At 40.3% G+C, this 25,101-nt stretch overlaps 1 protein-coding gene across 7 annotated transcripts in view; it reads right to left on the bottom strand.

Annotated features, from left to right (window-relative positions):
- PDE4D (phosphodiesterase 4D) overlaps positions 1 to 25,101 on the bottom strand; it is a 1,572,172-nt gene that overhangs the window by 35,267 nt on the left and 1,511,804 nt on the right. For 6 of the 7 annotated variants that reach the window (XM_027520402.1, XM_027520399.1, XM_027520403.1 and 3 more), the window contains one exon: positions 22,037 to 22,149. In XM_027520402.1, the coding sequence (XP_027376203.1) occupies positions 22,037 to 22,149 (113 nt within the window). Of the gene's footprint in view, positions 1 to 22,036; positions 22,150 to 22,235; positions 22,761 to 25,101 lie in introns of those variants that run through there. The other variant, XM_027520407.1, reaches the window with a different exon arrangement.

Below are 25,101 nucleotides of genomic sequence, written 5' to 3'. Positions count from 1 at the left end.
CTGAGGGATATAGTAATGAATAAGACAGAAGAGTTCTCTCTGTTCATGGAGGTCTTGGACTCTTGGGGCCAAAAGACAAAAAACAAGCAGACAAAAAAATGAGTGACAAACATGTTGGATGAAAGAAAAGGAGGTAACATGATGCCATGGTGGTAGACCACTAAATAGTCAGGAAGGTAGTATCTGAGACAAGATACTGATGCAAAGTATGCTGAGCAAGGGCTGGAAGAAAACAGCCAGTACGACAAAGGATACATATGCAGAATGAAATGGGAGGTGGGTCAGGGCAAGATCATGCGGGTCCCTGCAAGCCTTCCGGAGGGTGTGGGGTACCACCAGAAGGTTCGGCACAGGGAGTAACACGAAGTGATTTACATTTTAAAAAACTGTCTCTGAAGAGGATGGTACACAGAGAAGCAAAAGCAGACAGAAGAGGAAGAAGCACTTGAGGAAGAGTTGATAAGACTTGAACCACTGCAAGTGAAGAAATAAGAATTCGCTCCTAGACTCCCAGCTTTGAAAGGATATTTGTACCATTTGTGGAGATGGTGAAGTACAGGTGAGGGGTAGATTTGGAGAAGAATAAATAAGGAGAAAGACAGTCCTATGAATTAAATGCAAGAAAATTTAAGTCCATGAAATGAATTTTATTTTTTTTTTAACTGTCGAGGGACAGTAACCCCCAACCCCTTCCTCCAGTTCTTCACAGGCTGGATAAGGAAGGCTGCCAGATGGAAGAGTGTTGAATGTCTGCTGCTGCTAAGTCACTTCAGTCGTGTCCGACTCTGTGTGACCCATAGACAGCAGCCCACCAGGCTCCCCTGTCCCTGGGATTCTACAGGCAAGAACACTGGAGTGGATACATACTCTCTAATGTATTACATTAGGATAGACCACTTTCATCCAAATCTTTTAATATGTTTTTATAATAGCTCAATAGAAAGCATCAACAGATGAAAATTCCCTCTTCAGAGCAAATTATTAATGTGAAAGCCTAAGAAAGGTAAGACAACAAAACCAAAATAGAATCTAGCATCATAGCTGGCAATATTTTTATTAAAGTAATATGTCTTATTTAGGTGTTTTAGTTGGAATCAAGATTGCCGGGAGAAATATCAATAACCTCAGATATGCAGATGACACCACCCTTATGGCAGAAAGTGAAGAGGAACTCAAAAGCCTCTTGATGAAGGTGAAAGAGGAGAGTGAAAAAGTTGGCTTAAAGCTCAACATTCAGAAAACGAAGATCATGGCATCTGGTCCCATCACTTCATGGGAAATAGATGGGGAAACAGTGTCAGACTTTATTTTTTGGGGCTCCAAAATCACTGCAGATGATGATTTCAGCCATGAAATTAAAAGACGCTTACTCCTTGGAAGGAAAGTTATGACCAACCTAGACGGTATATTGAAAAGCAGAGATATTATTTTGCCAACAAAGGTCCGTCTAGTCAAGGCTATGGTTTTTCCAGTGGTCATGTATGGATGTGAGAGTTGGACTGTGAAGAAAGCTGAGCGCCGAAGAATTGATGCTTTTGAACTGTGGTGCTAGAGAAGACTCTTGAGAGTCCCTTGGACTGCAAGGAGATCCAACCAGTCCATCCTAAAGGAGATCAATCCTGGGTGTTCATTGGAAGGACTGATGCTGAAGCTGGAGCTCCAATACTTTGGCCACCTCATGCAAAGAACTGACTCATTGGAAAAGACCCTGATGCTGGGAGGGATTGGGGGCAGGAGGAGAAGGGGACGACAGAGGATGAGATGGCTGGATGGCATCACTGACTCGATGGACGTGAGTTTGAGTGACCTCCGGGAGTTGGTGATGGACAGGGAGGCCTGGTGTGCTATGATTCATGGGGTTGCAAAGAGTCGGACACAACTGAGCGACTGAACTGAACTGATGTGTTAGTTACCAGTTCTAGGAACAGTCAGCAAAGGTCAGTCAGCAAACAGGTCTGCTCTGAAGGAGCTTACCTATTAGTGTGTGAGAGACAGAAGGCAAACAAGCGTGAACAGTGCCAATCACACCTTCCTTTTATATGCCTTCCAGAGGCTGGACACAGGAAAAATCCACATCCTAGATGCCCTTATAGTTGGAGTTTCAGAGACGGATTTACATTTTCCAATCAGAAGAACTCTTGTGCTCCTTGCCACAAATTAGCTGTCAATCTGACTGCTATTTCTTTGTAGATAATCTGCCCCTTCTGTCTGGCTGTGTTGAGATCTATTTGTTTCTGTGATTTCTCTGGGAAATATCTGGATGTGGGTTTCTTCTACAAACATTTCCAGCTTGGCATTCACTGGACTTCTAGAATATGTCCTCTTCCCCATTCTCTCTATTCTTTTCTGGAATTCAAATTAGGAATGTGTTGCCATTTTGCTGGGAAGTCTTACCATATTTTAAGTGCACTGTATTTTACTATAAAACACAGCATAAAGCTAGATAATGGTCACTAATACTAGAGCAATCATTTTTATTCAAGATATTGCTTTAAACATTTTTAATTACTTTAAACATTTTAAATTAAGTATGATTATTCTTATATCTTGGAGAAGGAAATGGCAACCCACTCCAGTGTTCTTGCCTGGAGAATCCCAGGGATAGGGGAGCCTGGTGGCCTGCTGTCTATGGGGTCCCACATAGGACTGAAGCGACTTAGCAGCAGCATTCTTATAGCTTAAGACTAAATTACTGGCACTAAAATATGTCAAAAACAAATTAGGTTTTTCTAATTGCTGATAAAATAAGATGAACCTGTATGCTCCTTCGAAGAAAGAACTAAGACCTGAAAAAGTAGTTTAAAAAATAATTTAACTCATTTTTATTCACACATCAATAAAGCCTGGCATTAACCAGCTTGACCACTATTTTTCTAAAATACCTTTCTATATTTATATCCTTAAGAAGGGAAAACATAAAATTTTGCCTGTAGGAATAAATATAATAGGGGAAAACAAAATAAACTACTACAACTAGAAACAGACAACAAAGTTTGTTTTTCTTGATCTTCCAAATGCAAGCCTAATGCCCTACGAGAGAAGCAGTCCCTCACACAAGAGATGCAGTGGGCTCCCCAAACACACGACAGTGCCTGGATCCTGCAGGGTCATCCCTGTGGAAACCTCCCTTGAAGATGTCACGTCCAACCTTCTACCCAGACCGGAGTTCTACAATTCACAATTCACAATCCAGAGGGTCCACCTCTCTGGATTTCTTCCACTCTTGTGGAAGTCCCTTCTACTATGAGTGAATGCAGTTTAAAAACACTGAGCTAGTGATCATTTGCTTCCACTGAACTAATACCATTCTTCTAAAGCTCTTTATAAAGCCATCAAAATTGATTTGACTCTGGACACAGCAAACAAAGACAAAAATATGGCTCAGGGACTTTATTATGGAAGCTGCAATAAACAGAAGAGTAGCTCACCTCCTTAACTATTCACATAAATAACAAGAACACTCCAGGTCTTACAGTGATCAAGAGTTAAGCTTGAGCAATTATAGTTTGGGCTGTCACTTTCCCTTAACAGGTAGGAGAGCAAGCATGTGAATCAGAACATTTGGGGTGTTACGAAAACACACTAAACAGGTGACTTTAGTATAGCTTCCATAATAACAGTTCTAATAATTCAAAAAAACTGTCTTTCACTAAAATTCATAGTAAACAATAGTAACAGCTAATATTTATCGATCGATATTGATAAATATTTATTTAGTGTCTATGAGTGACTGAGCACACACGCATGTGCTAGGAATATTGCTGAATACTTACCTGGTATTATCTCACTTACTTCTAATACCAATCCAATGAGTACTTTTATTATTCCCATTTTACAGATGAGCCTTAAGGTCTTAACCATGAAGTCTGTACAGAGAGCTCCCAGGTTGCCTGTCTTTTCACCCGAAATCCAGTCCCGGCAACTGAAGGCCTATAGGACATTTCTACTGAGATATGTAATTTCACTCCAATTTCAGGTCTAAAGATTTAGCTGCTGTATCTTTTACCCCACTCTCTTCAAATCACCTTCTCTTCCTGGCTTTCCAACTATTATTCTTTCTGTTATTACCTGGGTTGAGAATTTCATCCTTCCCTCTGGCTGCAGTGCCTCCCCTGAAGTCTGATATATCCTGTCACCTTTCCTATAATCTTTCTCCTATCCATTCCTTTCTTTCCCTTTCCATCCTATTTCAGTCCCTCATCACTTATATGCCTAATTTCCTAATGGATTCTTTTTGCTTTTACTATTTCTCGTCGATATGATCCATCCTGCATACCACCATCAGATTTATCTTTCTAAAATCATTTTGTTATTTTCCTTGTAATATCTTCCTGATAAAATGCAAGGGCTCTTCAGGGCTTACAGGGCAACGTGCAAACATCTCACTCTGACACTTATGGCACTTTACATTGCAGCACCCCAATCTACATTTCTCACACCTGCCTCTGTTCCTCTAATCAGGTTTTCTCTTTGAGAAAGGCTCACTCATCCAAAACACTCACTCCCACCCCCACCGACAGTAAGGTAAATGCGCAAGAGTGTACCACCCTACCCTGCCTCATCCAGGCCCTGGAGTGTCATCTCTTCTCTCACTGGCAATCTGTAGGAACCCTTTAAGGTTCAACATCCAGCCTAAGTAGCACTTTGTCTGGGATGCTTCCCAATCATTCTGGTCCTTAGTACTGAACACACTCTGAACTCCTCTACAGGACCAGAACCTCATGAATTACTCTATCATTCATCAACATACAATATGCTTATTACATGACTAGCTATATTTTCAATCTGTATGTCCAATGCTTTGTATGTATGTATGTATGCATGTATTCTATCTTATATATTTGAATACAAACGCACATATATAAGTCTCATTTCACCTATCAAAGCCTTTGGAGCAGATTGGTGGCCTACAGTAACCAGGCAAATACAAAATTTCCTTAGTGAAAGTCTACTTACTGGCCTGAAGTTACCTGAAGTCAAAAGGTACAAAACAACACTAATAAAAGACTGATTTATTCTCACATGAAAATCATATCTGGCCTAGAGAAAAGTCAAGGATCAAATACAAAATATACATCAAACTAAAAATTTCCTTCAAAAGTGATAATATCAATAAAGACTGAAATCAGGGTCTTGTCTAGCAATAAAAACTTTTTACTTGCCACAAGACAGAAGTCTTCCCAAAAGTAAGACTGGATCGTCTTGTTCCGTGTCACTTTAACTTTCCTGTGCCTTTATAACTTGTCTGTAATGAAGGAAGTGAACAGGTTGATCTGACAAATCTCTTTCATCTCTAAGGATTGTTGGAATTAAAAAAGAAAAGAAACTTTTTTGATTAAACATACCAAAGTTTCTCTGCAAAGTGGCTAACGACAAGTGGAAAATGGAAAGGGATCAATCACCTAGTCAGTGACTCATTTTCAACTCTTATAACTACCCAGCTGGGGAATTTCTTCTCCCTCTGGCGACAGCTAGTGTCAGACCCATGACTCAGACTGGAACTGGCCCATCTGGGCTGGAACTACGTTCAAGGTCATTTCATCCATTCCTCTGTTTCTCAGCTTGACTGTAGATTTAAATCTGGGCTATGATTACAGGGTTCAATTTTTGGTTTGTGTTTCTTCTGGTTCCTCAAGAAGAGACATCTAGTCACCTGATATTGATTGATATTTGACACTTTAATAGTCAAAATCTCAGTATTTCCACACAATCAGAAATATTACTTGGAGGGGTCTTTGAGGTCATCCAGGGTGAGGAAAAAGCAAAGTCTAATTCTTAGACAATTTGTAGACAAAGTGGGTAGAATAGCCATGTGAGACCCTCACCACACTAATAAATGTTTCTTTTATGGCTGGCTTCATACATATGATTTCAAAGTCATGGTGGTTAAGTGGTCAGTGAGAGCGTAAATAAAAATATGCTACCCACAAATGCTAGGTAACGAGCTAAAACTAAAGTAAACAACTGCAGTGGGCCATCCCATATGCAAGCTGGTGAGGCTCATAAATCACCAGGATGGGGATCAAGATTTCAAAGGCACACTCTGAGCTCCTCTGCCCAGGCCTGTTGATTCCAGCTCCAGCTGCATTGGGTTACCTACATGGCAGCATATAAAGTTCACCTTTTAAGTGTAAAAATAGTTCCCATTCCAACTAAAGATAGGTCACAGTACCTATTATGGGTGTGCCCCATATTCTGCACTTGACATAAGTTGGCATTTAAATTCCCATAACCATCCTGTGAGATAAGATTTTTGTGAATCCCAATTTACAGAGAAAGCAGAGGCTCAGAGAAGTAGAAGCAGTTTAAGCATCTGAGGTCACCACTCTAGCGTGGGGTGCATTCATATCCTGAAGAGGAATTGCTAAGCTCACTGGAATGTGGGAGATTTAAAGCTGAATCAACATAAAGGTTCACATTTGTCATCAGCTATTCTGCTCCACTTTTCTCTTGGCATCTAATAATTCATCACTATAGTAGGGCATCAACCCCACTCTCTCCTCACGCTGTTCTAGCTTGTCCTTTGGCTTCCCCACCTCCTCAATCCCAGGCTCCTCAGGGGATGGCCCAGCTCTTGGATGTGACAACCCATCCATGCTGCTACTACTGGGCCAAGACTCGAGGAGGCAACAGGTGAAGATGACACCAGCTACTGGTGCTAAAACAGACTTGCGCCTCCTGAAATACACTAGGTCTATAAATCTCCCCTCTCCAGCCCGCCCTCCCCTCCTGCCCTATCCCCACAGCTGACTGTCCTCTCTTAAAACACTCACACTGCATGCTGGCCGTCCCCTGGGATTTCTTTTTCCCTCCAAGGCTGTCCCAATGGTTTACTGCAACCAGATTTCAGCATATGAGCCCTGAGGTGGGAAGTGGGTATGAACGTGAAGCCAAGGACAGCCCTGCTCCTAGCTCAGCCCAGTCAGAGCACTCCTACCACCCACCCTCTTCCACCTCTCACTGTCTAACATGTCTTTCCACTTTTCTTTCCTCCAATCTTCACTCTATCCGGAGCCCAGCTTCCTTTCTCATTTCGCTCCAATAAGAAAACAAATCTCCAAGGCAACTCCATAGACACAGGTTATTAAAAAAAAAAATCCTGACACCTGCTCACACATTCCCAGAATACATTCTATACATTTTCTATCTGCCACCACTCTCCTTACTATAATCGTCCCAACCAATTCTATATCCCCCAAATCTCCTGCCAACTCAGAATGTCAGATCTGCTTTAGTCACTTGGTCTTCTCATCCACGGACCCTAGCATCTTTCAGTTTACATCTGTGACCTGTTCACTACCTGCCTGCGAGCTGACTCCTAGCCTAAAAGCCAGCCATCCCACCATCATACTCTTCTTAGGATAGGAGCTAAGAAGGTCCTTTCCACACCTGTCCCAACAGGACACAGAAAAAGAAAACCGGAATCAGCTGTACAACAGCATTCCCGTCTGGGGATGGTATTTTGCTAAAACGGCTCTTGCTGTTTTGGAATTGAGTGCTCACTAAATAAGTAAAGTTATTAGTACATACTTTGAAAAGGCAGCTTGAGAACAAATGTTGTTTTCCTATCTCCCAGCCTTTTCCCCAGATGTTATATTCTTAGAAAAAATTATCTTTACATCTATGAAGTAGCATATGGATCTTGGACAAGTTTAACTGAGCATCAGTTTTTCATCTTTAAAAATGGGACAAATTATTTTGACACATAGGGTACTATTTCTGGGACTAAGTTAGAAATGTAAGGTTTGATGGACAAGTCAACATCAGGATCATGTCTTACATCAGGTAATAAGGCACATACTGAGGTTTCCTGATCAGTGTAATCAAAGACTATTTATATGTACCAAACACAGCAAATGGATAATATCAAAATGTTTGAAAATAAGGCTGAAGTAATTCTTCCATTGAATTCTTCGTTGGAGAGAACAAATTCCTCTCCTTTAGGGACTGAATATTCAGTCTGTAATGATGTAACGATGCTTCTTTTTTGGCTCTTCGACTATATACCCTTTATCATTTTCCTGCTCTCTAACACACCTAGAAAAAATAAATTGTTGTTGTCATTCAGTAGCTCAGTCATGTCTGAGTCTGAGACTCTGAACTGCAGCACACCAGGCTTCCCTGTCCTTCACCATTCCCTGAGTTTGCTCAAACTCATGTCCGTTGAGTCAACGAAGCCATCCAACCGTCTCATCCTGTCGTCCCCTTCTCCTCCTGCCCTCAATCTTTCCCGGCATCAGCATTTTTTCCAATGAGTCGGCTCTTTGCATCTGGTGGCCAAAGTATTGGAGCTTCAGCTTCAGCATTAGTCCTTCCAATAACTATTCAGGGTTGATTTGTTTAGGATTGACTGGTTTGATCTCCCTGCAGTCCAAGGGACTCTCAAGAGTCTTCTCCAACATCACAGGTCAAAAGCAACAATTCTTCAGGGCTCAGCCTTCTTTATGGTCCAACTGTCACATCTGTACATGACGACTGGAAAAACCACAGATTTGATTAAATGGACCTTTGTCAGCAAAGTGATGTTTCTGTTTTTTAATATGCTGTCTAGGTTTGTCATAGCTTCTCTTCCAAGGAGCAAGAATCTTAATTTCGTGGCTGCAATGACCGTCCTCAGTAACCTTGGAGCCCAAGGCAATAAAATCTGTCACTGTTTCCACTTTTTCCCCATCTATTTGCTATGAAGTGCTGGGACAGGATGCCATGATTTTAGTTTTCTGAATGTTAAGTTTTAAGCCAGTTTTTTCTCTTTCCTCTTTTACCTTCATCAAGAGGCTGTTTAGTTCCTCTTCACTTTCTGCCACAAGGGTGGTGTCATCTGCATATCTGAGGTTATTGGTATTTCTCCCAGCAATCTTGATTCCAGCTTGTGCTTCATCCAGCCCAGCATTTCACATGATGTATTCTGCATTTAAGTTAAATAATCAGGGTGACTGTATATAGCCTTGGATGTACTCCTTTCCCAGTTTTGAACCGGTCTGTTGTTCCACGTCTGGCTCTAACTGTTGCTTCCTGTCCTGCATACAGGTTTCGCAGGAGGCAGATAAGGTGATCTGGTATTCCCATTTCTTTAAGACTTTTCCACAGTTTGCTCTGATCCACACAGTCAAAGGCTTTAGCGTAGTCAATGACGCAAGTAGATGTTTTTCTGGAATTCCCGTGCTTTTTCTGAGTCAGTGGACGTTGCCAATTTGATCTCTGGTTCCTCTGCCTTTTCTAAATCCAGCTTGTACATCTGGAAGTTCTTGGTTCACATACTGTTGAAGCCTAGCTTGAAGGATTTTGAGCATTACCTTGCTAGCACGTGAAAATTAAGAAGCAAGCCTAAACAGTATCTTCCAGGAGAAAGTACACTAATCCTTCCTGATGTGTATTAAAGAAATAAGAATACCTCTAGTAAAAAACATTGTTTGAAGCCCAACTATCACTTACCCTTATAGAGAGCTAAGAAACCATAGTGAGAATATAAGATTAAGAAAACAAAGAGCAGAAATTCAACATGTATATCAAAGATCATTTTAATTAGTTTCACTCTTATCAGAGTATACTATTGAAACTGATTTTAAATATTCAAAACAAAGTGTAAGAGGACCAGTGATAACTGAAAAAAATAAGTAAATAAAGGGAAGGGGCAAGCTGGCAAATTTCTATCCAATACCTAATCTTAAAAAAATAAATAAATAAAAGTTCAAGATTTTCTCTTAAGTCTATCTAAATTTTTATATACTCAACAAATTTACAGCTTTTTTCAACCTTTGCAGTCTTGAACCTCTTATATTAAACAAGGGTTCCTTACAAATAGTGAAATGACACACAAATATTTAAAGCACCCATGAAAGCATTTGCACCTCTTTATTAAAACTATTAAAGCCCATTCCTAAATTCTTGCAACAAAGGCATTATAGTTAAAGTTGCAGTTATTTTTCTGAAGCTTGAAAAAGACACCTAGCAAATATAGAATAGAATCTTTTTTTGTCAAAGAATATTATTTTTCTAAAACTTGAACTTGATGTAAAGGCATAAACAATGAAAAGTCGCCTTACTAAGAAATGCTCTTTTCTTTGTAATTCTGTGTAGTTCAGTATAATTTATAATTCTTTAGATATACACATGATAATTTTATTTGTATATGATTCTTTAAAAAAATAATTTTCCACTGTAATGAAACAGCTGTTCTTTCCTTCTAATGTGTATGGATTGGAATGATCAGGTAGAATTAGGAGACTTAGCACAAGGAAAATACTTTGATATATCCTCTCAAAATATTTTGGACAGCATCATTTAAGACGTCTTTATTCATATTTCGGTCTAAAACAAAGACAAAGAGACCAAAACACTGCTATGCCGACAATGGAAAGCAGCCTTAAAAATCAGCCAGTTAGTTTTTGAAATGAAGAAGACAGACATCAGCCTGGACTTACTCCACGACATCAGCCTCATCTCTGCCTGGTTGCTATGGACACATCCCTGTCAGGCCTGTGCCTGCTACTCTCCAGGCCTGTTTATGACAGGCTGAGAAGTTTCCTATTATGGTGCCTATGTCTGCAAGCACACTGCTTGCCAGCAATAAACGCCAGAGGCTGCCACCATGGGGATTACAGTGCAGCAGACCAGAGAGGCTGCCGGGAACCCAACAGCCTGGGTTCCCAGCTGCCTGGGTAAATCTGCACAGTATACTCCCCAACAGGCAAAAACCCAACAAGCACACCCTTTCTTCTCAGGCTGGCAGGGACAGAATTCAGATGTGTGTGCACGCTAAGTCACTTCAGTTGTGTCCGACTCTTTGTGACCCCGTGGACTGTAGCTCATCTGGCTTCTCTGTGCATGGGATTCTCCAGGCAAGGATACTGGAGTGGGTTGCCGTTTTCTCCTCCAGGGGATCTTCCCAACCTAGGGATTGAACCCACACCTCTCACGTCTCCTGCACTGGCAGGCAGGTTCTTTACCACTAGCACCATCTGGGAAGCCTAATATTCAAAGCCAGATATGTCATTTTTACTGGGAACAAACCTATAATAAGAATGTTATTGCTACAACAGATACAGAGAAGAGAGAATAGCTTAAGGCCATCACTATGACTTGTATGGCTTTTACCCATAGAGTATTAATACCAACTTTTAATTTAAATGAGATGAGACTAAACTCACTATAAACTATGCTATAATTTTGGATGAGCATGATGGACTGAGATTTTTTATTGGGAAATGATCAGGACTCTCAATAACAGAAAAACTACTTTCCTACAAGGCATCAACTATCCTGTACAGACTCTAAGGCTGTAATCCAAAGTGGAGAATGGCATTTACATTAACCAATGCCACACATACACTACGAATTTATATGACCAACTACAAAATAATACATTGACACTCACTAGGTTTGGGCTTAAAGCCATACAGAACTCATCAGTACTCCTAGTGGCTGGGTAGAAAACTCATTGGTTATATACTTGAAGAGTTAACTGAAGCCATATATTTATCAGAAACATGGCTTGTATTCCACTAACACATTCAAAGGAAAAGAAAAAATGTACCTCCCTCCTGCAATTTATGAAAACAAGCTGAGATAAAGACTGCGTACAAAACTGCAAACGACAGTGAACTACATAAGGAGGTGGACGAGTTTGGGTCTCGTTTCCCAACTGATATTAGGTAAGTCAAACAAACGATCACTTTCACCTCCTTTCTTTATTTTTTATATTTATTTGGCTGTGCTGGGTCTCAGCTGCAGCATGCAGGACCCAGTTCCCTGACCAGGAATCAAACCCGAGCCCCTTGCACCAGGAGAGGAGAATGCTAGACACTGGACCACCAGGGAAGTCCCCACTTCTGCCTCTTTTAGTTCTAACACATACGGCTTGAGTCTGAGATGAATAATACTAACTATGATCCTTTGAAATGCTGACCATGCTAAATACTACCAAAACCATCAAAACACTAAGTGGAAGGCAGAAACAGAGTATTTTTACATTTTATTTCTATTAATTCCACTCAAGTGATAATTAGAAAAATTATGATAAATTTCTTCAATTATCTGAGTAAGTGTTCAGTAACTCCCTTGCAAAGACTCTGACGACCAGTAAAACTGAAGCTAAATAAAGGAAGAATTTTTATCGTCTAAAGCTTTAGGGCTTAGATGAGTAAAAATAAACTTAGTCCTTGAGATTGATTAGTGAAGATTCCTACAGCACTGAGAACCAAAACCATTTAATGGTGCTTTTCAAGAATCACCACCAGAATACCATTCAGACAATTCACCCAATGTTTACTGAGCATCTGTCTAGCACAGTTTTGTGTCCCATGTAGTGGGGACTGGAAAATGAATAAGACTAACAACCTAATGTATCATGTGATGGAAAGAAAACAAAGAATTATTGTACAGAGAGTTAACAGAACTACAAATAAAGTCCCACAGAAGATCAAAGGGAAAAGACATTATACCCAGTTAGGAGTCGCTGGGATGGGAGATAGGCTTCCTTGGTGGTTCAGATGGTAAAGAATCTTCCTGCAATACAGGAAACCCAGGCTCAACCCCTGGGTTGTGAGGATCCCCTGGAGAAGGGAATGGCAACCTAGCCCAGTATTCTTGCCTAGAGAATCCCATGGACAGAGGAGTCTGACGGGCTACATACAGTCCATGGGGTTGCAAAGAGGTGGACAAAACTAAGCGACTAACACTTTTTTTTTTTTTTTCAGGATGGGAGATATGGGGAAAGATAGGACAGAAAGGACTTCATGCTGCTGCTGCTGCTGCTGTGAAGTCGCGTCAGTCGTGTCTGACTCTGTGCGACCCCATAGACGGCAGCCCACCAGGCTCCCCCATCCCTGGGATTCTCCAGGCAAGAACACTGGAGTGGGATGCCATTTCCTTCTCCAATGCATGAAAGTGAAAAGTGAAAGTGAAGTCGCTCAGTCGTGTCCAACTCTTAGCGACCCCATGGACTGCAGCCCACCAGGCTCCTCCATCCATGGGATTTTCCAGGCAAGACTACTGGAGTAGGGTGCCATTGCCTTCTCTGGAAAGGACTTCATAGAGGAGATTAATATTCCAGATAGACCCTACAGGACAGTTTGTTTGATAACTCTTTTATTTCAGAAAAGTTCTTTTTTACAGAAAAACTGTGAAGATAAGTACAGAGAGTTCCCATATGTCCCACACCCAGTTTCTCCAATTACTAATATCTTACTATAGGGCACATTTGTCCTAATTACTAAACCAATACTGATACATTTTTATTAATAAAAGTGCACACAGATTTCCATAGCTTTCACTGAATATTCCTTTCTGTTCCAGGATTCCATCCAGGACACATTATATTTAATCATCATGTCTCCTTCGGCTCCTTTTGGCTGTGACAGTTTCTCAGATTTTCCTTGTTTTTGATGACTTTCAAATAGTCTCAAGGAGTTACTGGTCAGGTATTTTGTAGACTGTCCCTCAACTAAGAACTAGCTGATGTTCTTCTCATGTTTAGAGTGGGGTTATATGATTTTTTGTAGGAAACACCAATGTTAGTACCATTTTCATCAGATCATATCAAGGGCATCAACTATAACTTGACTTATCAGAACTGCTGTCCGCTTTGATCACTGGGTGAGGAAGTGTGTATTTGTCAAGTTTTTCTACAGTAGAGGTGCTGTTCCCTTTTTCCACATTGTGCTTTTCTGGAAGGAGGTCAGTATGCCCAGCCCACAGTTAAGCCCACAGTGAGGAGTTATGCTTTTTCTCCTTGAGAGCAGAGTATCTACATAAATTATTTGGATGGTGGATTTGTCTCTTCTCCCTCATTTAATTACTTATTCAATAAATTGTATCAGTATGAACTCATAGATATTTGTTTTATACCCTGGGTTATCATCCCAGTTTCTCAATCAAGTAATTCCAGCTGGGAACTGGGAGCTTTTTCAGTTAGCTCTTGTGTCCCTTTGTCGTGCTCCCATCAACACTTCTTTGAGTACCTCCTTATTTTCTGGCACTACACATGCGCCAGCTTGACTTCCTGTGCCAGTTCCAGAATCAGCTACTTCTCCGCAGAGTCCTGCTACCTTCTGCTGGAGAAGGGTATTAGAAACCAAGATGAGGCTGCTAGATGTGTTCAGTGCCCCTGGGGTGCCACTGCTTTAGGCTTTCTCAGCTGACAGAGCAAGGAAATGTTTGCATACACTAAATGGTTAAGTTGCTAAGACCCTAGAAAGCTATGTCCTGAATATATTATTCTTAACATCAAATATTAAAATAAGGGATTCTGTGACTGGGTTACTTTCAGTCTCATTCAGAGGAATGACAGGGTGCATCAATTTATGAAAAAAAAAAAATCACTGGACTATTGTCCACTGTTTTAGGTATTTCTGCTAGAAAACAGCTTAGAGTTTTAGGTATTCTGAGATAAAACCTCAGGCCATTTGGATGGGCTATACTATAAAATTACACAAAGAAACAGAAGGTAAACTCCACTGAAAAGTAATTGATAGAAGAGCAAATGAAACATTCCAATAGTCCTATGTGGTTCACAACATCATTAGGCTACCATTCTCTCTCAAAAGCTCACTGGAAGCTTAAGTATCAGGATCACAAACAAACACCTTCTCTAACCCTTACCCCACGAAAGAAGAAAAGATAGATGATATTCCTTTATAGAAGGATATAAAGGACTCAACATTACTAAGCACCCACTATGTTCCTGACTCTTGTCTAGATACCTCTCATCTTTCAATTCATGGAATCATCACAGCAACTATTTAACAGATGAGGAAACTGAATCATAAAGGTAAATTGTCCCATTTAAATTTAGTAAAAGACAGAGACTGAATCTAACCATGGCAATCTGACTATGGGAGAGTGCTCTAAATCCAGAGACCATTCTGTCTGAAATCTGGCATTTTCTCCTCTAGTGGGGAGATCTCATTAATGACAGAGAAGAAAAACCAAGGTTGTTTAAAACAGACATATCTTTCTAAGCAAAAATGACTCCCCAAATGGTTCTTACTGCCAATTTAGACTAGTATAACCAAAAGTATGCCTGTTGTCTGTAATGCGGTGTGGATGAAACTTTCTCATTTTGTTACAAATTAATTTCAATGTACATTAAAAACAATTATAACTAGAACATCAAATCCATGATTTTATGTAATTCTTTGCTTAAGATGAGGCACTCTTGTGGACACTTACCTTTTAAAAATAAATGCTTTAAATAAAAATATTTAACATACATAACATACATACCTAACATAACATAGTTATGAATGTACACAGCAAGTCTGAGAACACTAACTCCAAATCTACTATAGAACAAAAGTCACATTTTTCTTTTAAGAAATATTATGTTCTTATATTAGGAGTATTTGACATATAGCTTTTCTTAATCTCTCCTTTCCAATACAGTTGAGGGATAGAATAAATTACATGTAATTTATTGAGCACCCAATATACAGTATTCACCAAACTGAATTTTCTATATATCTGATGGTCTTAACACTCTTTCAATTTTATTTTCCCCTTTTATTATATCCATTTAGAAATGAAGAAATTGAAATTCAGAGAAGCGAGGCATGTTGCTCAAAATACTAGGTAGAATGCAGCAGAGCTGGAATCTGAAACCAAGCCTGCCTGACAAAAAACATCTATGTCCTTTCTACTCTACAAAGTTGCCATAAGCACTGGTGTATAACTCAGGAGAAGTGTAAATGCCATTCATCCTCATCACACATAAAGTAGAGCAAAATAAGAACAAAAATCCCAGGACATTAATAATAACAACAACAACAAAATACTTCACTAAAGATCAAGTATTTTCCTAAGTGTAAAGGATAATAAAGTTAACACCATTGCAGTTGGTAATCTAATTTAACTAATTTCACAATGAACAAAGCAGAAATGTTTGTTTTAAGCAAATACGAAGGCTTACTACTCATCTCAATCCTTGTTAGAGTAAACAAAAGAAAATGCTTTCTTAAAATGTCTTTTAAAACTAATGTGAGTATCAAAATGCAGGCAAGGCTACCCCTCTCTCTACTTCCCAGAAAGATCTCAGACTAATAGTGTCAATTCGACTATCACCACTAGTCAGGCACAGTATTACAACCCGGTAGAGAAAGCTATGCTGTCACAAAATAAAGCCGAGCTATCTGCAGTTTTAAAGTATTGATCTCTTTCTGGAAAAAGAGAAAATCATATTTTATATAATATTTTATGGATTTAGTGGAAATCATTATCGGTGTTTCATATCTGCCATAATTACGTGTATCTTAAGGAATAGCTACAATCTATGATTATCACATAGTCACAGAGACAGCTATTCCTGTCAATATCACCAGAATCTTTTAAAATTGAGTAAAAACATTATTATCCTTGCTATTTAGGGGCAAATGTGCTTAATCTGGACTTCCCAGGTGGCACAAGAGATGTGGGTTTGATTCCTGCAACCCACTCCAGAATTCTTGCCTGGGAAATCCCACGGACAGGGGAAGCTGGCGGACATGGGGTTGCAAAGAGCTGGACACAACTGAGCATGCAACCTTCTTCAACATGCTTAAACTATTCATATATTGGGAAAAGTACTATTTTATTTTGGCCAAGCCTTACATTTTGAAATTAAAAAAAAAAGAAAAAGGACATGGTTCGTAACACTCATAACACTCATAACAATCCTATAATTAAACCAAAAGTTTAATGACCGAAAGCAATTCTCAAGGAACAACTACTTTATTGAGTCACAAAATTAAAAGTTTTTGATAATTAATTATTTTAATGATATTAAGCTTACTGCCATTAAATACCAATATAGGAGCCAAGTTGATGACAAAAGAGATAAATTAAGATTTACAGTAATCCTTACTGCTTTAAAGTTAAAGTTAAGGGGTTAAAATTAAGGGCTTTACTATTTAATTAAACATAAAAATATCTGGTAAAAAGCACTTCCCTTCTTTCTATTATTACTTAAAAGCAAATAAAGTATTTTTTTAAACAGTGATCATAAAACAACCACTTCCAATTCTTCATGTTAACTTTAAGGCTCTATATGTAAACTACATAAATCTTGGCCAAATCTACTTTTATAAAGTAGATGGAAAAGCAGTGAGCAAACTTAAAGCATCAGTAAGTTGAGTATCTTTATTTATGAATGATATTTTCTTTTCTAAAAATTTAGAGTTTTCCTTTAAGTATGTTGATTAACTCTTAACTCTTACATGACTATGTCAATAAGTTTTTAATATTTTAAAGAAAATTACTGTTATTTGCTCTTTGCTCTTCACAAAATTAAAATGCCTTTTCCAACTTTTTGCTTTGTTCTCAACAAAATTAAGCATTTATATCTTTCCTGAGCCATCTTATACTCAGGTAATGCTGAAAAATCTTAAGATTTAGCCATTTCTTGTGAACATTCTATAGTATTCATTCCAGCATCACTTTTGCCAGAAGAAAATACATCAGCAATCACAGAAAGCTATAGTATATGTTACATATGCATTGACTATTAAAAATCAGCAGGGGGAGTAGACAGCAAAAATACTAGGAAAAAGCATCCCAGAAAAGCAATTTAATTTGTAGGCAACAGAAACATGATAGAGATCTTTGTTAAAACCAGACAAAATAAATTCCATAAAGAAGTCATATCCACATTTGCAAAGCTGGCCTACATATGCCTGAAACGAACAACAACAATAAAAATCCTTAAGTCTTTTAGAAGGACACCTGACTCGTAACTTCAAAACAGACTTTCAGTTTGAAGCATTGTGTGTGTGTGCGTGTGTGTGTGTGTGTGTGTGTGTGTGTGTGTGCGTGTCTCTGTGTGTTTCTTTCTGACTCTTTGCGACCCCATGGATTATAATCTGCCAGGCTCCTCTGTTTATGGAATTTTCCAGGCACAAATACTGGAGTGGGTTGCCATTTCTTATTCCAGGGGATGTTCCCCACCCAGGGATGGAGTCCACATCTCCTGCATTTAGCAGGTGGATTCTTTACCACTGAGCCACCAGGGAAGCCCCTTGAAGTATACGGGCTTCAAGCAAGTAGGTTCCAGTAACGCCAAGCCTCAGAACTGCCCCAAATTTAGAGAAGAGGACCAATTCATTTTTATAGTGATATATTTGGTGGTGTCGGGGTGGGGGGCGTTTAAGATGATTTTATTTTCCCCTTCAAATATCACCACACTTACATTGAAGTTCTGGTGAAATGTGCATTGTTAGGTCACAAGAGGATACAGTTCCGAAGCGTAACCTTTGATGCTTAGATTCCTGGCCTACCCTCCTCACAGCCTCAATTTACTTTCCATGAGAAAAAGATAACCAAAAATACTGTGAAACTATTTCGCCTTTGTTAAAAAGTCTTAAAAGTTACTTTAGCTTTGCAAAATATTTACAAAGGATGGAAATATACCTACCAATCCCACATCATGTTTAATATTTTCTAAAAATTAATAAGTGCTGTATTTTCATTTTTCAAATAAAATAGGAAAAATATTTAGCTCTTCTGTTTCCAATTCTGTAGCTGAAATTTAAGAAAAGATTAAGCTTTTAATTAGAACTTCAAAATGTTTATGCCTATATTATGCTAAAGAAAGTATAAACACTTTTTTGTAATATAGAAATGTGTGCTATAGACAGAACTGGATTATAAAAATTAAGAACTGGATTATAAAAACTGTGAAACTTAAAATACCAAGCACAGATTACAACTGAATGGTTAAAAAAAAAATTTAGCCAAGTACGCAATGAATCAAGTTGAACCTAAACCTTCAATAATACTAATAACAACAGGTACAGTACATGTCAGACATTATTAGCTAGCTATTTTATACATATTTTTTCGAACTCTGACCTTTCAAAACAAGTATCATTGTGCTCATCTTATGCTAAGGAAACCAGCTAAAAATGTTTGTCATTTCTCTAATGTAACTCAGGTTGTAAGGAATAAAACTGTGATTCAACTTCCAGATTTGTCTGCCACCAAAGCTTTGAGACATCACCAAAACCTCTCTTAACTCAAGGAAATCTGTACAAATCTCAGGCAGATTAATGTGCTTATGAGAGTAAACGCTGTCAATTTAACCACTCAAATTAAATGCCATCTGGAGTATCTCACCCCTATTTGGTACAAGTATCCTACACATATTACAGCCAACTTTGGCATTGGCCAAGAACTCCATAATTTTCCTGTCTCAACACTATCGATAAGCATTACACACATTACAATCCCAATCCGGAAATACATCTAGTTGCTTCTGAAGCATCCCTTAAAAACTGCTAATAGTTCAGATTCCTTCTGTTCAGATTTTTTTAAATAAGAATCCATTAACCCAATTTGTTAAATGAGTCTGACGAATCAATTTCCTCCTTCCTCACACCCAAATCCACTTTCATAGTAAATATTTTCTCCAAATAATCACTTAAAAATCGTGATTTCTTACTAGTATTTTATTGTGTTATTTTAATCAATTAGGGCACTTTTTTTAAAGCTTCAAAAAGAGAAGAAAACAAAGAAAAATATTATGACTTTTCAAAGACAACACTGGTTGGTTCAAATAAGTACATGTAGAAAGAAAGGATGATAATAAGACTAGTAACCGAAAGCAATGTTTCAGACTTATTCATTCACACTCAAGAGATACTCGACAACCTAGTGGACGTGTGACACAAGTTGTCACATTTCCAGTTCAGACTTAGACTTGGTATCACTCCTGGGGACCTTTAGATCAGCTGCTCCAACTCAGTTTACAGCTCATGTGGATGTGACTTATTCGTGCCCTTGTTACCAGGCTGAAGGATAACTTTACAACCTTTACCAAGAGCTTTTTCTTTCTATGCTAATCCGTTTTCATCTATAAAAAGTCACAGGAGCTTAGCACTTATTTAGAAATGAATGAGTTAAGGAAAAAAAAAAAAGATGAATGGCTTAGACATGAAAAGTTTAATCAACAGCTTCAGCTGAGTTGAATTTTTTTAATGTTAAAAATAAGGATCATGTCAACACAAGACTTAAACACAGCTAGAATGACTGCATTTTGAAATAAGTTCACCTCCTACATTAAATCTGTAAATTAACTCAAAGTCTACTTGAGGGGCCTTCACAATAAAAAAAAAAGAGAAAAGAAAAAAATCCTTGCCTTACTTGGTGCCTTTAAAAGAAAAAAAAAAAAATCATTTTGACCTCAAATTTTACTTTTTCATTTTAAAGTACAGATAAATTAATTACTTGTCAACTGAAGTCACTTACATGATTAGATTTCATGTTCATTTTTAAATTCAAACAGAGGTCTCATCATTAAGAGTATAGATTTTGGGGGAAAGTAATTACAGCTGCTGAGGTTCATTGTGCTGAAAAAGCACAGTCAAATCATCTTGAAAATATAAGCAAAGGCTTGAGCATCTTTTGGTGTCTTCTGACTTCTCCTTTCACTATACAGAATTAACCAGGCAAGAGAATAAGAACTCAGGCCCATTACACAATGGTCCCATTCAGCCTTCAGGACACGAGATCCTTAGCATATGTCAACTGCCATTATGAACCAAATTATGAAAGAACAACCTATATATTATAAAATGAATCAATGAACTAAGAATTTATTAGCTAGATGAGAACAATGGCCCCTGATGCCAAGGCAGAGAGTAAGAGTAATAACCTGTCATTTTGATGAGGAATCACACCAAATTTAGAAATGAGGCTTAAATGACCAAAAAAAAAAAAAAAGATACAGATTTGATCATTGGTGTGCTTATGGGTAGGTCAGTGTGCTTACGGGTAAGTTAGTGCCTATAGATAGTGACTGGGGAGTCCTTTTTATTTTGTTTATCTGAAGCTAAACTTTCAGTTAAAAATCCTGCTGTCTATGTAAGCGCTGTCAAGAGATAAGACAATCAAGCAGGTGATACGCTATAGTTTTTTAAACTGCATGAGAGAAAACCAGGTGGGATGAAAACTATAGTCAACTAGAAAAAAAAAAGCATAGCTCTTTGAAAAATATGTGCAAGTAGATAAGCAGTAAAATGGCATAACTTTCCTGACCTTGCAAATAGGTGGGCCAAAATATTTAAATATTTTTAAGGGGCAACTGTTATTAATTGCCACATGAAGTTATTAGTCCTTACTGGCTAAATCCTTCAGGCATCTGCATCCAACAGGCCCATGCCTCCCAGCCCCTGAGCCAAACAATCATTAAAAACATAGATAATCCCAATTATTTCCTTACATAACTAAAGATTTAAAAAAAATAATAATAGGAACTCCAAAAAAAAATACACCAAAATGGACAACACTGTACCTTGATTTAAGGCTGTAGCAGGTGGAAGGTTGCTTCTCAGCCCCCTGAACTCCACCATCCACCAAGACCAGCACCTTGACACATATGGCACAAATGCCCCCATTGAATCATCTCTGTAAATAACCTCAGAAAACTGGACTCTCCCTCCAAGATCTACAGTAACAATGACAGTGACCATAACCTTAACTTTGACGTCCCCTGTGGACACATACGGCCAAGCGAAACTACAAAGGCTCAGTTCTTACAGGGTACCCTGACTCTGACACTTAGATAAATGTGGGTTAAGGTTCCAAGTTCACTGAACTCTTCTGAGTGGGAGTGCGGTAGGTGGTGACATTCAAGGTATTGCACTGACCTCCAGCAACTCTTACTTCCCACTGAGAATCCGAAGAATACCCTAAAACATGGATTGCCAGTAGACAGGATTTCGTTTCTGCTGCAAGGGCAAAGTGTCACCTAGAAGTACCCCTCCAAACACACACACACACACACACACACACACACACACACACACACACACACACGTGAGCGCTGTGTCTTGCGGGTATTGCAATCAAAACTATATCAAAGTTGCTTTTGTAAAATGTTTAATTTCTCCAGAGTGAATGGATGAGAGAGGGAGGGCACAGACAGCACCAGAAATCTTCTTCCAAAGGAGCCAAAATGCAGTGTGTGTGTGACAAACCTCTGTATATTTCCCGGGGCCACGGGGACTGGTGGCTTCACCAGCGTGGGAATCAGCAGCCTAGGGGACTCGGTGAGAACCGAGCCGGGGCTTACCTTATTGGAGGCCATCTCACTGACGGAGTGCCTGGTCTGTAGGGTCTCTAGCTGGTCCAGACACCAGTCCAGCTCCTCCAGGGTCTCGCTGGCCAGTTTCTGGTAGGCCTCCTCTGCGAAGAGATAGGGAAAGGGGGACTCAGTTCTCAAGCGCTTCACGGGGCCGCCGGCGAGTTCAAAGGGAGCCATCCTGCCGTACCCCGCCATGCTCGGATGCCCGGTGCCCGCACATGAGGGCTGCTTCTTCATATTGCCGAGCCGGGCACCGCGAGGGGGGCCGGGGCTCTGCTAGCGGGGCGGCGGGCCTCGGGTACGCACGCCCTCTCCAGCTTGGCGTCTCCGTTCGGCGTCCTGGGAGGGCGCGCCAAGTGCGCCAAGCCAACTTTTACATGGACCAGAACCCCCACGACGCGACTTTGAAAAAGTCCTGGTGCCGGAGGATGGCGAAGGGGGGTGGCGCGCGCGCCCAGGAGCCCGCCCAGCGGAGGGAGCGTCTGGTCCCCGGCGCGATCTGCGCGGCGACCGGCCCCGAGCCGCGGCCCCGCGCCCGCCCCTCCTGCCGAGCCTTCTCTCAAAGCGAATGAATCAGCCGCGGCCGGCTGCGCGGCCACCACGTTTCCTGTTTTCTTTCTCAACTCCTCCGGCGGCGGGCGCAGCGCGGCTCCATCGCCGCAGCTTTCCGGGAACACTCCCCCTCGCGCCCCCCACGGCCCTCGGCGCAGCCCGGCCCCTCCTCGACTCCACGCCTAGATCGCCCGGGGCCACGGCCCGCCCGGGCCCCTTGTCGCCCCGCCGCTTCGCCGCCGCATCACCCCGCGCGGTCCCGCGCTGCTCGCTCCGAGGAGCGGGCGTGAGCGTGTGTTTCCGTGGGGCTGCCGGGGACCCGTGCGACGGGAGTGGCGGAAAACCCGGCGTGGAGAACCCGCCACCAGCTCGCCCGCCGCCTAGGGTCGCGCCCGCGCGCGCGCGGCCGCGCACCTGGCCCGCGGGGACCCCGCACGCCCAGCCGAGCTCAGCCCGTCCGGGTCGCCCCTAACCTCCGCGTCTCCACCATCCTGCAAGTTTTCCCCGGAGAACCCGACGGGTCCCACAAGCTGGGTTATTTAGGACGCGCGCAATCAGTTTCCGTGGGTTTGGATTTTAGGGTTTCTGAGAGTTTAGGATTTACCTACTTGAAGAGGACAGGGTGGTTGTGGGAATTAGAAGTATTTGTATTTAGACCAGGCTGAGTTCCCAACCCAGCCCTTACGTCTAAATTTTGGGGTGGACATAAAAACATACAATGTTATGAGCCAGCACTCCTTAGAATTCACAGATCTGACAATATGCTGTATTTTCACATTCAGAATTGTCTGAGTTATCTTCAACGGCAGTGTGAATGCACCACGCCTTTTGGGCAATTTACAATGTATGCTTACGGGCATAGGCAATTTATGCCTATGTTGCTTTCTTCGTCAAACGAACTGCAAATCAGGGACGAGGGTGGTATTGCGATGCCAAGGGGAAGAGTCTGAAAGAGTGTTTCTACCTACCATGCACAGAATAAAGTACAAACTTGAGAAAAGACTACATTCAAAGACATCGTATGGAAGCAGGTTCTATTCACAAAAACTGACCCTGGGGGAGCTCTACCGTAAGAGATCAATTGCAGAGAACTTCACTCTATTAGCTTGCAGATAAGCAAACCTTTCAGAGCAGGAAAACGTTCAGACTCCCAGGAAGAGTCCATCTTATGAAACTTCTGTTATTGTCAGTTAGAAAGCATAATCTGAAAAGCTTACATGCAGTTGATGTAATCATTTTTCTTGGTCTTCAGATCTACAGGTATTGGAGGAGAAGAAATTCTGCCCTTGAAGTTTGGACTCCATTTGCCTTGAAATTTGGTCGGTGGCACAACAAAAAATGTCATGGACTGAATCTCAGGCTCCTGAGATTTTCCAGATAGGTTTTTAGATAAAATTTTTAAAAGTTAAAATAACTTTCAAAGTATTTGTTACATGGGCCATGTGGCTAATTGTTATCAAGGATTCTTGAACTGTTGGCTATTCACTTTGAGAACTCTAGGTTAAAAACTGCCTCTTTATTCCACTTAAAAAAATTTTTTTTTCTGCACCAATCTCTGTAAATATTTCTTTAGGTGAACCAACACCTACCTAACCTTGCCAGGTGAATTAAAGTGTAAGATTGGAGCTTTTCCCCCAACAAAAGGAAAAACCTTAAAGACAATCTTAAATCACAAGCATAGAGTATTTTATCTGTACAGCCTTTCCTTGATTAAAGTATATAAAAATATAACATGTTTGTTATAAAGTCTGAAACATTACACAAAGATGGAATGCAGAAAGTTCCTTGTAATCCCATACCCTAAAGATCACAAGCAATCATTAAACCTATGACCATAACACATTTTCATTTTACTTAATATCTTCCATATGTAACTATAGCATAACCTAGTTCTGATGGTAGTACATGCACTATGTGGTTTTATTTTGGATTTTTCTTTCCTCTAAGGTATAAAATACGGATGTAGGAATTTTAAGAGGAAATTAACTTATTTCAGTTGATTTGGGCCATCCACAGTTAGCACATCCAGTGCGTTAAAGATGCATAACCATTGTGTCTAGGATTTGTTCACAGCCATCTTTCCAGTCACTGATTATATCCGGAAGCCAGGAATCCCCTCTGCCCACCTCAAAGACCTTTGTGTTGTGTTTCTCTCCCCTGCTTTCCAACTTTTCCAAAGTCTGAGCCCCAGGGGACCTCCCCATCTCCCTTCCCATCATCACCAACTTCTCAGAATATAGGCCTTTGACCTAGCGGGATGTGGTTCCATGTGTTACACTTTAGTGTTCAATTTTTAATCCTAAGAGTAGAAAAGTAATTCACCAAAGTTTCCATGCGTCAAGACATTATGCACTCAAATACCAGACTTACTCTTAAGAAGGCAGTACAGTGACAAGAGGGACAGCTTGTTTCAGAAGACCTACTTTATGTCCCAATCATAGATTAGCCCCTCTGACAATCTGCATTTGAGCACAATAAAAATGTGGTCTGTGTACGTATTT

This window comes from Bos indicus x Bos taurus, chromosome 20 (genome assembly GCF_003369695.1).
Source record: "Bos indicus x Bos taurus breed Angus x Brahman F1 hybrid chromosome 20, Bos_hybrid_MaternalHap_v2.0, whole genome shotgun sequence".
Classification (NCBI taxonomy): Eukaryota; Metazoa; Chordata; class Mammalia; order Artiodactyla; family Bovidae; genus Bos; species Bos indicus x Bos taurus.
The sequence above is the reverse complement of the archived record's forward strand: the minus strand, read 5'-3'. Positions and strand labels throughout refer to the sequence as shown.